Source organism: Balaenoptera musculus, chromosome 1 (assembly GCF_009873245.2).
Source record: "Balaenoptera musculus isolate JJ_BM4_2016_0621 chromosome 1, mBalMus1.pri.v3, whole genome shotgun sequence".
Classification (NCBI taxonomy): domain Eukaryota; kingdom Metazoa; phylum Chordata; class Mammalia; order Artiodactyla; family Balaenopteridae; genus Balaenoptera; species Balaenoptera musculus.
The window spans coordinates 135,125,920-135,139,180 of NC_045785.1; the positions used below are offsets into that span (position 1 = coordinate 135,125,920).

The 13,261-nt window shown below is 35.2% G+C and overlaps 1 protein-coding gene across 9 annotated transcripts in view; it reads left to right on the forward strand.

Moving 5' to 3' along the window:
• The window catches only part of TOR1AIP1 (torsin 1A interacting protein 1), a 44,911-nt gene extending 34,583 nt beyond the window's left edge, over positions 1–10,328 (forward strand). For 4 of the 9 annotated variants that reach the window (XM_036859059.1, XM_036859053.1, XM_036859091.1 and 1 more), the window contains 3 exons: positions 5,649–5,693; positions 6,051–6,107; positions 8,511–10,328. In XM_036859059.1, coding sequence (XP_036714954.1) covers positions 5,649–5,693; positions 6,051–6,107; positions 8,511–9,298 — 890 coding nt within the window. In that variant the 3' untranslated portion in view covers positions 9,299–10,328. Of the gene's footprint in view, positions 1–472; positions 494–5,648; positions 5,694–6,050; positions 6,108–8,510 lie in introns of all 9 variants that reach the window. The other 5 variants (XM_036859043.1, XM_036859034.1, XM_036859067.1 and 2 more) reach the window with 2 other exon arrangements.
• Positions 10,329–13,261: the final 2,933 nt, after the last annotated feature.

Below are 13,261 nucleotides of genomic sequence, written 5' to 3' on the forward strand. Positions count from 1 at the left end.
TTATTCTTAACAGTTGTTTACCGTTGTATAAATAACCACTTAGAGCAGCTTTGCATACCCATTATTTTAAGTTGTAAATGCTGAAATCCTCAAATTGTATTTTCATGTTTAGGTTTAGGATGGATTAAATGTCATAGAATCTAAGAAATAAATAGGTGCGATAAAACATACTTTGAATTCATTGTCTATCATAATTTCTATAGCAGTGTGTCCACATTAAACCTTGACTGTATAAAAAAAAAATCCATGCCATGCCTTAAGTGACCTTTAACCTCTATCCCTTCCTTACTCATGTAGCCACAGTAGGTCTCGAGGTCATCAGGTGTCCCTTACTTTTATTTAGATAATATAAAAATCCCCATCATATAGCTCTTGCTCATGAAATGACTAACTGTAATTGGACAAGATAACCTCTGTGACTTTGTTTTTCTATCAGTAAAGTAGTAATGGTTGCAATTCATTTTTTCCCCAGCAGTGAAGTTTTACCATACACGTAAGTGAGTTCTTCAGCTGTCTAAAACTGAAATAGCTTTTTGCCCTCGCCTTATTGTTGGCTGTTATTTTTTTTTTTTGGCCACGCTTCGCAGCTTGTGGGATCTTAGTTCCCCAACCAGGGATCAAAACAGGGCCCTCGGCAGTGAGAGCGCAGAGTCCTAACCAATGGACCGCCAGGGAATTCCCTGGCTGTCATTTCTTATTGCTGTATATACTTGCTATTAGAAGACCATTTCCTCTTAAAATTTGTTCTTCTTGACCTATTATAGTTAGGAAACCAAATATTAATTCAGCTTTTTAAGATTATGGTTATAACCAGTATCAAAAATTAAAACATTCTGAAGATCTAAGAATTACTCTTGGAAGCAAAACTGCATGAGTTTAAGTGTATATACTATGAAAAGCTCAGAGTTTTATGATATTATTAGTTCTTAACTATATACTCTGGGTAACTAATAGCAGATAAATTACTTCCAGAAAAGTGAAGTGTAGTACATATTGTTGTCAAAAAATGTTTGCATTGTCCTCTCTTAAGACACTGTACAAATGCAATGCAGAAGGGAAAATAATTATATTGAAGATCTGGTTGGAATGTAGAAATAGATCTTTATGGTTGCTAAATTGATAGCTCATTTATAGTATTTTCTCTGTTTGTATTCCTACTTTGTCTTAAGTTTGTATATTTGTTAATGGCTTAAATAGTTGTATACTGGTTGATAGCCATCTACCATATATACAGGACTCCAGAGTTAAAGAGAAACTATATAGCAGAAATTTGCACATTCGGGTGCAGATAACAAAATTTTTTAGATTTTTGACCACAGAAGGAATTTAAGATAAGAAGAAAGAATTTTCAATCAGAGTAGAAGATTGCAGGAAGAAAGAATTTTCAATCAGAGTAGAAGAGTGCAGTGATTTCCAAACAGCCTTATAGATTTCTCTTCAATCTAACATCATTTGAAAAAACTTTTCCTTGGCATTCCAAGTTTCATATCTCATTGTCTTAACTATACACTTCTGCCTGCTTCAGTGAGAAAAAAAAAATTCATTTTTAGATTTAGGTGTTCAAGAACCTGGATTTCGGATCATTATTATCACCCTATGTTAGCACCAGTTCTCTAGGTAGACAGGTCCCCCAGTTCAGGTTTCTGCCTGTATCCAGATCTTTGGGGAAAGATAGAACCACTGTCTGTACTTCTGCTGTGTCCCAGGTGATAAAACAGTGAGGCCTCTGAGTCTGTGCTTCATTAATACACATGCTTTGGAACCTGTCTCTAAAAGTGGTGTAGAGAAAAGAGGAGAGTTTGGAGTTAGAGCTATTGGGTTCCAGTCCCAGATCTTCTACTTACTCATTGAGTCATCTTGGTAAAGTCTCTTAAACTTTGTGAACCTCAATTTTCTTAACTTTAAAGTTGGGACAATAGTGCCTATAACTAGGTTATTCTAATGAGCTTATTATATATGTGAACACAATGTTTTAAGTCTAAATGTACCACATAAATAATTAATGCTTATTTATTGTTAACAATATATTGTGTAATAATCAGTAGTAATAACTATGAAAGATTCATGCCCTCTGCTTTTGACTTTATAGGGTGATTGATTGTTACCATACTCTTCATACTAGAAAAGCTCTGAGCTTTATCTTTTTAAAGGAATTTTTATTACTGTCTCTAAAAATATTTTTAATAAGGATAAAGTTTACCTTTTAGACAGTGTGTTGCCTCAGCAGTATATATACCCTACTAAGTTTGTGTTCTTCAAATTATATAAATATTTCATATGGTTTATAATAACTGTTACTTATCTATTCTATATCATTAAAATCATCATAGAAGAGCACTTAACATTTTTATGTATTGTCTCATTTGATCTTTGCAACCATGGATTAAAGTATTCAAGATAAACATGATCTTGATGGATTTTTTTTTTCTAAATAAAGTGTTTCACATGCTCTTTAACTGTAGGTTAAACTATTTTATTGAAGTATGATTGACATACATTCATTTTGGTTTTTAAAATATTTTATTGAAGTATAGTTGATTTACAATGTTGTGTTAATTTCTGCTATATGGCAAAGCGATTCAGTTATTCATATATATATTCTTTTTCATATTCTTTTCCATTATGGGTTATCACAGGATATTGAATATAGTTCCCTCTGCTATACAATAGGACCTTGCTGTTTATCCATCCTGTATATAATAGTTTGCATCTGCTAACCCCAAACTCCCAGTCCATTCCTCCCCTACCCCCACCTTCTTGGCAACCACAAGTCTGTTCTCTATGTCTGTGAGTCTGTTTCTGTTTCATAGATATGTTCATTTATGTCATATTTTAGAATCCACATATGAGTGATGTCATATGGTATTTGTCTTTCTCTGACTTACTTTGCTTAGTATGATAATCTCTAGGTCCACCCGTGTTGCTGCAAATGGCATTATTTCATTCTCTTTTATGGTTAATACTCCATTGATTATATATCTACCACATCTTCTTTATCAATTCATCTGTGATTGATATGCATTTAATGTGTACAACTTATGTATTTACTGTATACAACTTGATGAGTTTGGAGATAAGTATATACCTGTGAAACCATCACCGTAGTCTATGCCATGAACATATCTATCACCTCCAAAAGTTTCCTCCCACCCTCTTTATTTATTATGTGTGTGATAAGAACACTTAACATAAGACCTACCCTCTTAGCAAATTTTTAATATATAGGACAATAAATATAGGTACTATGCTCTACAGTAGATTTCTAGGATTTTTTCATCTCATTTAACTGAAACTGTGTACCCTTTGACTGATATCTCCTGATTTCCCCCTTCCCCAGGCCCTGGAAACCACCTGTTTCTATGAATTTGACTAGGTTCCTCACATAAATGATATTATGAAGTATTTGCATATCTGTATCTGACTTACTTCATTAGGATAATGTTCTCCATGTTGTCCAGAGTGGCAGGATTTCCTTCTTTTTTAAAGCTGAATAATAATTCCATTGTGTATTTATTTGTGTGTATACATATATATATATATAAATACATCACATTTTCTTTATCCATTAATTTGTCAATGGACATTTAGTTTGCTTCCCTGTTTTGGCTATTATGAATATTACTGCAATGAACATGGGTGTGCAGATATCTCTCCAAGATCGTAATTTCAGTTCCTTTGGATATATATCCAAAAGTGGGATTGCCGGATCATATGGTAGTCCATTTTTAACCTTTTGGGGAACCTCCATAATTCTTTTCCATAGTGACTGCACCAATTTATATTCCCACCAACAGTGTACAGGGATTCTCTTTCCTCCACATCCTCTCCACATACCTTGCACTTCTGTTTTTTCGATAATAGCCACAATACATTTGATAATGTGAGTTGATTTCTCATTGTGATTTTGATCACATAAGTCATTGTGCTTTTTAAGTTTGATGTAATCCCATGGTCTATTTTTACTTTTGTTGTCCGTGCTTTTGTTGTTATATCCAAGAAATCATTGTCAAGGCCAACTTCAAGAAGCTTTTTCCCCATGTTTCTTCTGGGAGTTTTATTGTTTCAATTCTTAAGTCTTTAATCCATTTTAAGTCAATTTTTGTGTATGGTATAAGGGTCCAATTGCATTCTTTTGTATGTGGATATCCAGTTTCCCCAGTACCATTTACTGAAGAGACTATCCTTTCGCTATTGTGTAATCTTGGCACCCTTGTTGAGGATCAGTTGACTATCTCTTCATGGGTTTATTTCTGACCCTCTATTCTCTTCCATTGGTCTGTATATCTGTATTTATGGCAGTATCATAATGTTTTGATTATTCTAGCTTTGTGATATATTTTGAAATCAGAAAGTGTGATGCCTCCAGTTTTGTTCTTCTTACTCAAAGTTGTTTTGGCCTTTCAAATTTGGGGTCTTTCGTGGTTCCATACGAATTTTAGGATTGTTTTCTGTTTCTGTAAAAAATGCCATTGGAATTTTGATACAGATTGCACTGAATCTGTAGATTGCTTGACCATGGGATGTCTTTCCATTTACTTATGTCTGCTTTAATTCCTTTCATCAGTGTTTTAGAGGTTTCAGTGTATAATTCTTTTACCTCCTTGGTTAATCTTATTCCTAAATATTTTATTCTTTTTGATGCTATTGTAAATGGGAGTTTTTCTTAATTCTGTTTGTGTTAATTTTGTTTTCTTAATTTTATGTTCTTATGAGTTATATAAATGTTACATATGTTTCATGATAACTATTATTTAGTTAGTCTCCATTATTAATATCATCATGCACTTCACAGCATTTTCATATATTATCTCATTTGATCTTTGCAACCATGGAGTGAGGTATTTAAGATAAACATTATCTAATGGAAATTTTTTTTTTTTTTTAGTAAGACAGTTTTAACTTTGGTTACCTAACTTTGAAGCTTCTAAATGATACCATTTCCTAGGCTAACCTAGTAATTGCAAAACAATATGCCTTTAGAGTTAAGGTTGATGTCATTTTGTTCCATTTGAGGGTTTTTGTCATATGACCAGAAATAAGGCTATTTCTGTAAAAAATATATATAAAATAAATAAATGAGCAGTGCTAATTTTATTCCTCCAGTTTAGTCCAGTGTTTCTCAAATGAAAACTGTTGATAAACACTAGGAAGATCACTTATACACATAAAGTTATAAAACTCCAGGCAAGTGCTAGATGACAGTATTGGTAATGTAGATCATACAAATGAGTAACTCAGCCTCTTCCCTTTCTGAACCCTGTCCTTCCATTTCCTCTCTCTTAGATGTTAAAATCTGTGGCTATTACAAGGAGGACGGAGAGGAAAAGGAAAGAGCTTTTCATTTGTTTTCTAAAGTTTGATGGAAATAGAGATTTGATGGAGCTGTGGGAAAATTATTTTTGAAATCTATTGTTTAACCACAAAGCTAAAACAATTACTTGTCTATTACCAGAAATGGTGAAAAGTTTTTCAGTGTAATTTCTAAAATATTACTGATATTTGAAATGGTCAGAAGCACCAGAGGAAGTATTTGAATCAGTTTGAGGTAGAAATTGGTGAAGATTAAGATTGAGTTTTACCTTAAAACCCCTTATCCAGAGAGCTCAGTAATCCATAATCATATTTTGTCCTTCTTTCCCTCTTTACAGCGTCATCACCAGGCAAGCATTCGATATATGGCAGTTTTTCAGATGGTATTATTTGTTACCTTTTATTATAGTTGTGCTTATTTTCTTTGTCCTCTTAACCTTGTCCCAGAAGTTTCGCAACTCCCATTAAATAATTTGGGTCAAGTTCTTCAAGGCTTTCTCACAAAACTAATGTGTTAAGAGTATGCTTTGTACTCGACCATTACATTAATTATGAAAGAAATCAGTCTTGTGTCTCAAGCAGCTGTCAATCTAATAGACACTTGGATCTTCTGCTTTTTCTTCTGTTTCTGACAGATCTCTGCCTTATTTTCTCTTGGTGAAATTTGTATTTTCTTTTTCTGTTGGAAATACTGAAATTATGAAACATAAATTGATAGTCTTTATTACTCCTATCATTAGATGACGGTGTTCAGAAATCAGAGCTTGGAAACCAATCTCCATCAACCTCCAGCCAACGTAAGTTTGTCTATTCAGCTTTCATTAAATGAGTCCCTAAAATTGGTGAACATAATGATTTTTAAATTTTTTTGACACCAAAGAACTTCGTGCTATTTGACGAATTATATTTTAAGCACTTCAAAGGAAAAAGTATATATTTTACCAGCAGTAAAAGTCTTTAAGGACAAACTCTGTGAAAAAACATCTGGCTTCCCCCTTTACTTTATTATCCGTAAGACCAAAAGTGAAAGTTGACAAGTAAAGCAACTAATACTGTTAACCAAGTGAACCTTGTTGAGTCAAAAGAAAGATGCACATAGCATGACATAATGGGAATACCATAGTTTTTTAGAGTTCACAGACCTGAATTTGAATTAGTTTGGGCCACTTACCTTCTGTATAGCCTTGGGGCAAGTTTCTTTAGTTCTCTAAGCCTTTTTATTATCTTGAAAGAGTACTAAGAAAATAACAGTGATTCTCAGATTCTTTGGTCTCAATACCACTTTCCACTAGCAAAATTAATAAGACCCCCAGAGACCTTTTTTAAAAAGAGACTTAAAAAAATATATATGAGTTATACCTGTCCATATTTACCTAGAGATTAAAGTTGGAAAAAATTTTTTTAATGTTTGTTAGTTATTTTTAAACAATTTAGTAAGGAGAGTGATAGATTGCTTTGTATTTTCTCTGATCTCTAATGCCTGGCTTAATAAAATGGAGCTGGAGTTTCATTCTGCTTCTGTATTCAAACTGATACAATATATTGGGTTTTTTTTGGTTTTTTAATTTATTTATTTATTTATTTTTGGCTGCATTGGGTCTTCTTTGCTGCGCACAGGCTTTCTCTAGTTGCGGTGAGCGGGAGCTACTCTTCATTGCAGTGCGCGGGCTTCTCATTGCGGTGGCTTCTCTTTGTTGCAGAGTACGGGCTCTAGGCTCACAGGCTTCAGTAGTTGTGGCACGTGGGCTTCAGTAGTTGTGGCTCACGGGCTGTAGAGCGCAGGCTCAGTAGTTGTGGCGCATGGGCTTAGTTGCTCCGTGGCGTGTGGGATCTTCCCGGACCAGGGATTGAACCTGCGTCCCCTGCATCGGCAGGCGGATTCTTAACCGCTGCGCCGCCAGGGAAGTCCCAGTCAGTTGTTTTCTTGAAAGCAACAGGCTCACATTGTTCGTTTTCCAGAAAAAGTCTCCCAAATGTGAAAGTCTGACTAACCACAGTTTGTCACTTGTCCTTTCAAGTAAGAATTCTATGAAAAAAGCACTATTTCAGCTCACAACTCAGTTGCACAAAGTTCTTTTCTTTGAAACGGCCATACACTGTTCTATGTAGCAGAAGTGCTTTATATATATGTCCCATTTCTTCACATAGAATGTTAAGATTTCTATCAAGGTTGAGTTCTAATAAGATAAATTCTTTTAAATGCTTCATGAAGGATGTTCTTAAGTGAAACTGATAACCTCGAATACATGGCCATGAAGAATACAAAGACAGTCCTAGTTTGGTGCTACTGCCCTGTGATTCATCTAAACCATCAGTTATTTTTCCTACCATGGCTTTTTACACCATCAGGGCAGATGTCAATATGGTGGAAAAAGGCAAATAAGATCTTAGTGTCGGGAGAATAGTTTTAACCTCAAGGACCCCCTTGAAGAGATCTTGAGATACCCCACCAGCCACACTTTGAGAACTGTTGCTCTAGAGGGTCCATGGTACAATTATTAGTCTAAAGCAGTCAATAAATAGGAAGTGTAAAAATACTGTTGCTGTCATATTAAATTATTAAATGATGTGGTATATGAGAAAGTGCTTAAACTGAAAAGCATTAGGTAAATGTAAATTCATATCATCATTGCCAGTAATAATTAGGAATGAGTTGCAAACGAAGTTTTACCAGTGTTAACTTGCATACAGCCAAAGATAGGCATCAGTGCAATTAAAGGGACAGCTAGCTATTATATGGAAGATTTCACTTATAATGAATCCTTTTCTTTATCCCTTTATATACATAAACATTCCACCTTGGATAATAATCCATGTTAGTTTCTAAATTTAAAACTATTTTGTAAAGTGTCTTTTAATATTGTTTACCTCCCAAATATTAGCAGTAGTAATAATAGTTTTGCTTTATAAATTGTATTCTTTCTGACTTGCACATGCCATTACATATACTTAAATTCTACTTTTTCCTCTAAGTCTCTTTATCATTTTGACATTGAAGAGACATATGCATACTCATACACATAACTTAAAACACATGTGCTAAATTATTTCTTTAAGAAAGTAAATTATCAGCTCCCTTCTTTAAATTCCTTCCTCTTTTATCTAATGTTTATAAAGATTAATATTGGCTTTAAAAGTCACTTGCTCTTGAATCTAAGAAAATAATATTTGTGTCTACCATTTCTTTTTTTCCCGAGCAGAAGTGACTGGACAACCCAAAAGTGCATCTTTTGTCAAGGTGAAGTGGTGGTTGCCCCGTGTCCTGATAGCTGCTTTTCTCATTGGGTGTTTTTGGTACACTCGTACTCCTGAAGCAGAAACCACTGCTGTTCAAGAGTTCCAGAACCAGATGAAGCAACTTATGAATAAGTACCAAGGTCAAGATGAGAAGCTGTGGAAAAGGAGCCTAACATTCCTGGAAAAACATCTTAATAGCTCCCACCCTCGGCCTCAGCCTGCTATCTTGCTGCTCACTGCTGCCCGAGATGCTGAAGAAGCACTCAAGTGTCTGAGTGAACAAATTGCTGATGCCTATTCTTCCTTCCGAAGTGTTCCTGCAATCCGGATTGATGGGGCGGGCAAAGCAACTCAAGACAGTGATGTTGTCAAACTAGAGGTAGATCAGGAACTAAGCAATGGATTCCTAAATGGCCAGAATGCAGCTGTGGTCCACCGCTTTGAGTCACTGCCTGCAGGCTCTGCTTTGATCTTCTATAAGTATTGTGACCATGAAAATGCAGCCTTCAAAGATGTAGCCTTAGTCCTAACTGTCTTGTTAGAGGAGGAGACACTTGGAACCAGTCTAGGCCTAAAGGAAATTGAAGAAAAAGTGAGGGATTTCCTCAAAGTCAAGTTCACCAACTCTGACACACCCAACTCCTACAAACATATGGACCCAGACAAATTGAGTGGACTCTGGAGCCGTATTTCTCACTTAGTCCTGCCTGTACAACCTGAAAATGACCTGAAAAGGGGCATCTGCTTATAAGAGGAGACAGAAGAGAAAGTCATGTCTCAAGTTCTGAGAATTTTTCAAACTTTCTAACCATAGACAGGATCCAGAGCTCTTTTTGAAAGAACTGGTTTCTTTTTAAAGGAGGTTAAGTTCTGAGGTAAACATGGAATATCTAAATCGTTTATTCAACCTAATTATCTGTTATTTGAGAGAATCGTTTCCTTGTTTCCATTGAGATCTGTGTTAATGATATCTGAGGACTGTAAATTATATGCAGTCCCATAGAGGATCTGCTTAGATTCTGGGTTGAATCATTATTGCTATGGTATGACCAGTGGGAGGGATTAGTCTCCTTCCTATGAATCCACCCAATTTTTTAACTTAGATTTTTTTCACAGTTTGTCGAGTTATTAGTAAGACAGCTCCCTGAACGCAACTGTGGGTTTTCCCCTTTTGTCCTCTTCTACATCGTTTAGCTGTGAATTCCGTAGTCAGCTTCTGCTTGTAGGAACAAAAATAATGAAAGGCCATCCGAGTGTGTGTTTGGGTTTTTTGTTTTTTGCTTTTTTCCTTTGATTTTGGAGGGCAAGGAGAAGGAGACATGGGAAAAGTTGTGGAATGGGGAGGGAAAGGGGGGAAAAAGTCTTCAAGATGAAATGTTAAAATAAGCCACTGAGGGAATTCCCTGGCGGTCCAGTGGTTAGGACTACACGCTTTCACTGCCGAGGGCCCAGGTTTGATCCCTGGTCAGGGAACTAAGATCCTGCAAGCCGCCCCACGTGGCCAAAAAGAAAGCCACTGAGGCTTAGGGTTAGTCAAACATAGTTATATGAACTGCATTCTCAGTGAATTCTGTTGGGACTTGTTTTTCACATGTCCTTTTTTTTTCCTTTAAGAAATTTTTATTCCTCCCAAAGATTTTGAAACATGTGTATGATGAGGTTTAGTATATTTGTTCACTTGGCTCTTAAGAATGGGTAAGTTCAAAAAAAAAAAAAAAGAATGGGTAAGTTCAGAGCCATTTATTTTGGTCGTATCCTGAAAGTTTTGTTAAGAAATACAATTTCAGGAATTGGTAAACCATTTGTTAACCAGCTCTCCTGGGCTGTTGAAGAAGGATTTGATTTTCTGCATGTCTACTTGTTGCATTCTGAGTCCTTTAATGACACTCTTGTAACAAGAATAAAGATTTACAATGCACGTGATAAATTCTACTAAGAGTGCCTCAAGCGAAAAAGAAAGTGAAGTTTACCATATATGAAGAATGTTAAAATGTACTACTGTACATTACTGTACTACTATAGAATTTCAGTTTTAACTTTGCATCACTAACAGCTTTCTCATCCGTCAACTGCTTTGGTTTTCTTAGAAGCTTAAAATTCTGGATCCACTTTATTTTTTTATTGTCTACAAACCTTTAAATGAAAGTATTGTTTTTAGAATACTAGAGCCTGTCAATGGCTTCATCATTTACCTTTTGAGGATCCCATGACTGGTGGTAGAGTACAGTCTCGTTTCTTCCCACTAGGACTACCAGTATTCATAAATTTACACCCCTTATTGTAATTTGTTCCTGACTGTCAGAAGTCAGATATTCTGATTTATAGAGGATTCTAAAACAAGAGTTTTTGAAAAGACTTATTTTATACATATATATATATTATATGGAGAAACAAATGTTTTTTTAAATGTTTCATTGACCAAAATAATTTTAAAGTAATTAATATTACTTATATCAGGAAAAATAATTGTAGCAGCTGATCTGTAAATGACTTTAAAAGCTATTTTAGTAATTTAAATAAATTTACTTTCTTGGTTTGTACTCTTGTGTGTCATAAACTGAATGATTCATATACCTTTAAAAAAAATTATTCCTAGAGTTTTCTTTACACTTGAACAATTTTAGTGACTTCTGCTAGGAGAAACAAAAGCCAAACAAAGAATTGGAGCCACTCACAAGTACACTGGTAGGAAATATAATCACTATGATTTTCTGTTTCATCCAGGGATTTTGAATTATCACTAAAATGGAATTAGTTTAGGTATTCTCCACTTGGCAAAAGAATCCACACCATGTTTCTCAAATTTTTCATTCTCACCTCTCTAAAGAACCTTTTTAGATTTTTTTTTCCTAATCATCTACCCCCATGAAATTTTAATACTGCATATATACTCTATATGTGTTTATGGACTGCATATTTTTATGCTTTATACACCTGAAGAATAAGGTTTTTTTGCCCCCATTGAAAGTGCATGCTCAAGAACATCTGTATTTTAGATCATTGATGCCTAAAACATTTTGTTCTGTACATGTTACCATAATCCGTTTGGAGGGGAAAATTTAATAAATCATCGGCTTGAAAATAGGAACTTGGGCCTCTAGAAATTAGGCACATTGTGACTTTGTGTGACAACATTGGCCCAGGGAAAACCACAGTGCAAAACTGACCTTACAAATTTCTAAAAACTTAATTTGCTTCCCTTCTTTTAATGACTCTTATATTACTTTTAAGGAGGTTTTCTAAACCTCCAGTCCTCAATGATTGGAAATAAACCTGATTTTCATTCTACGAAGAGAAGTGAAACTTAGAAAGGGTTTGCGTAGTTAATACCTAAACTAAAGATATAAAGCCCAATTTGCCTGTGACCTTAGGTCTTCGGAAAGCGACCTTTGTGTTGTCAATATGAGGAAGCATTTCTCATTGATTACAAAAAAAAAGTGGACTATTCTTCTACATTGTCCTTATCAAGGCCACAGAGTAAAATCTTATGGTATGAAGATTCTACTGGCATTAGCCACCTGGGATGAAGGTGTGAGTCCTGAGTCTGGGAAACCAAACTAAGTCTTCCATTGACTGCCATTGACTTGGAAAAAGAGGAAACTCCTGCCTTAAACCTATCTTTGGCCTCGATTCAGAGAAGTCCTGGTGGGCTTGCAGTTTCTTCTGGATGGTAGGGGAAATATAGCCCATCACCTGAGCATGAACAGGGAGAAACCTCTTGCAATTTACAAATTATAGTCTTGTCTTTTGCACACTCTTGGACTCCTCTGGAATATTTTTCATATCTTGCCTTCTCCCTTTTCCCAGCCTCACACTCTGCTAATTCTTATTTGTTGTGAATGCTTTATTTTTTTTCAGGCAGAACTTTACTGAACCTAACCTAATTCCCTACCCTGAAATACTGGTGCAGGTGCCTCTTCTTTACACGCTTGTTCATCCTATATTACCCCTGTCACAGCACTTAGCACACTCCCACAACCATATGCCTCTTTTTTTTTTTAATTTTATTAGTATAGTTGATTTACAGTGTTGTGTTAATTTCTGCTGTACAGCAAAGTGATTCAGTTATACATATATACTTTTTCATGTTATTTTCCATTTTGGTTTATTACAAGCTATTAAATATAGTTCCCTGTGCTATACAGTAAGGCCTTGTTGTTTATCCTATATATAATAGTTTGCATCTGCTAATCCCAAACTCCCACTCCATCCCTCCCCCACCCCCCCTCCACCTTGGCAACCACAAGTCTGTTCTCTTTGTATGTTTCTGTTTCATAGATAGGTTCATTTGTGTCACATTTTAGATTCCACATGTAAGTGATATCATATGATATTTGTATTTGTCTTTCTGACTTACTTCACTTAGTATGATAATCCTAGGTCCATCCATGTTGCTACAAATGGCATTATTTCGTTCTTTTTTATGGCTGAGTAATATTCCACTGTAAATAGTGCTACTATGAACATAGGGGTGCATGTATCTTTTGGAATTAAGAGTTTTGTCTGAGTATATGCCCAGGAGTGGGATTGCTGGATCACCATATGCCTCTTGAGAGCAGGAGAGTGTGATCAATCTACGCATAGTGGTAATCATATAAAGTGCTCAAATATTTGTTAAATAAAAATTGCAAGCCCTGTGTGGTTAGCAAAAATAGGTAAGTTGCATCTTTCTCAGTGTTTTGCTTTTTTCCTGTTATTCCTGAGCCTTTTTTTT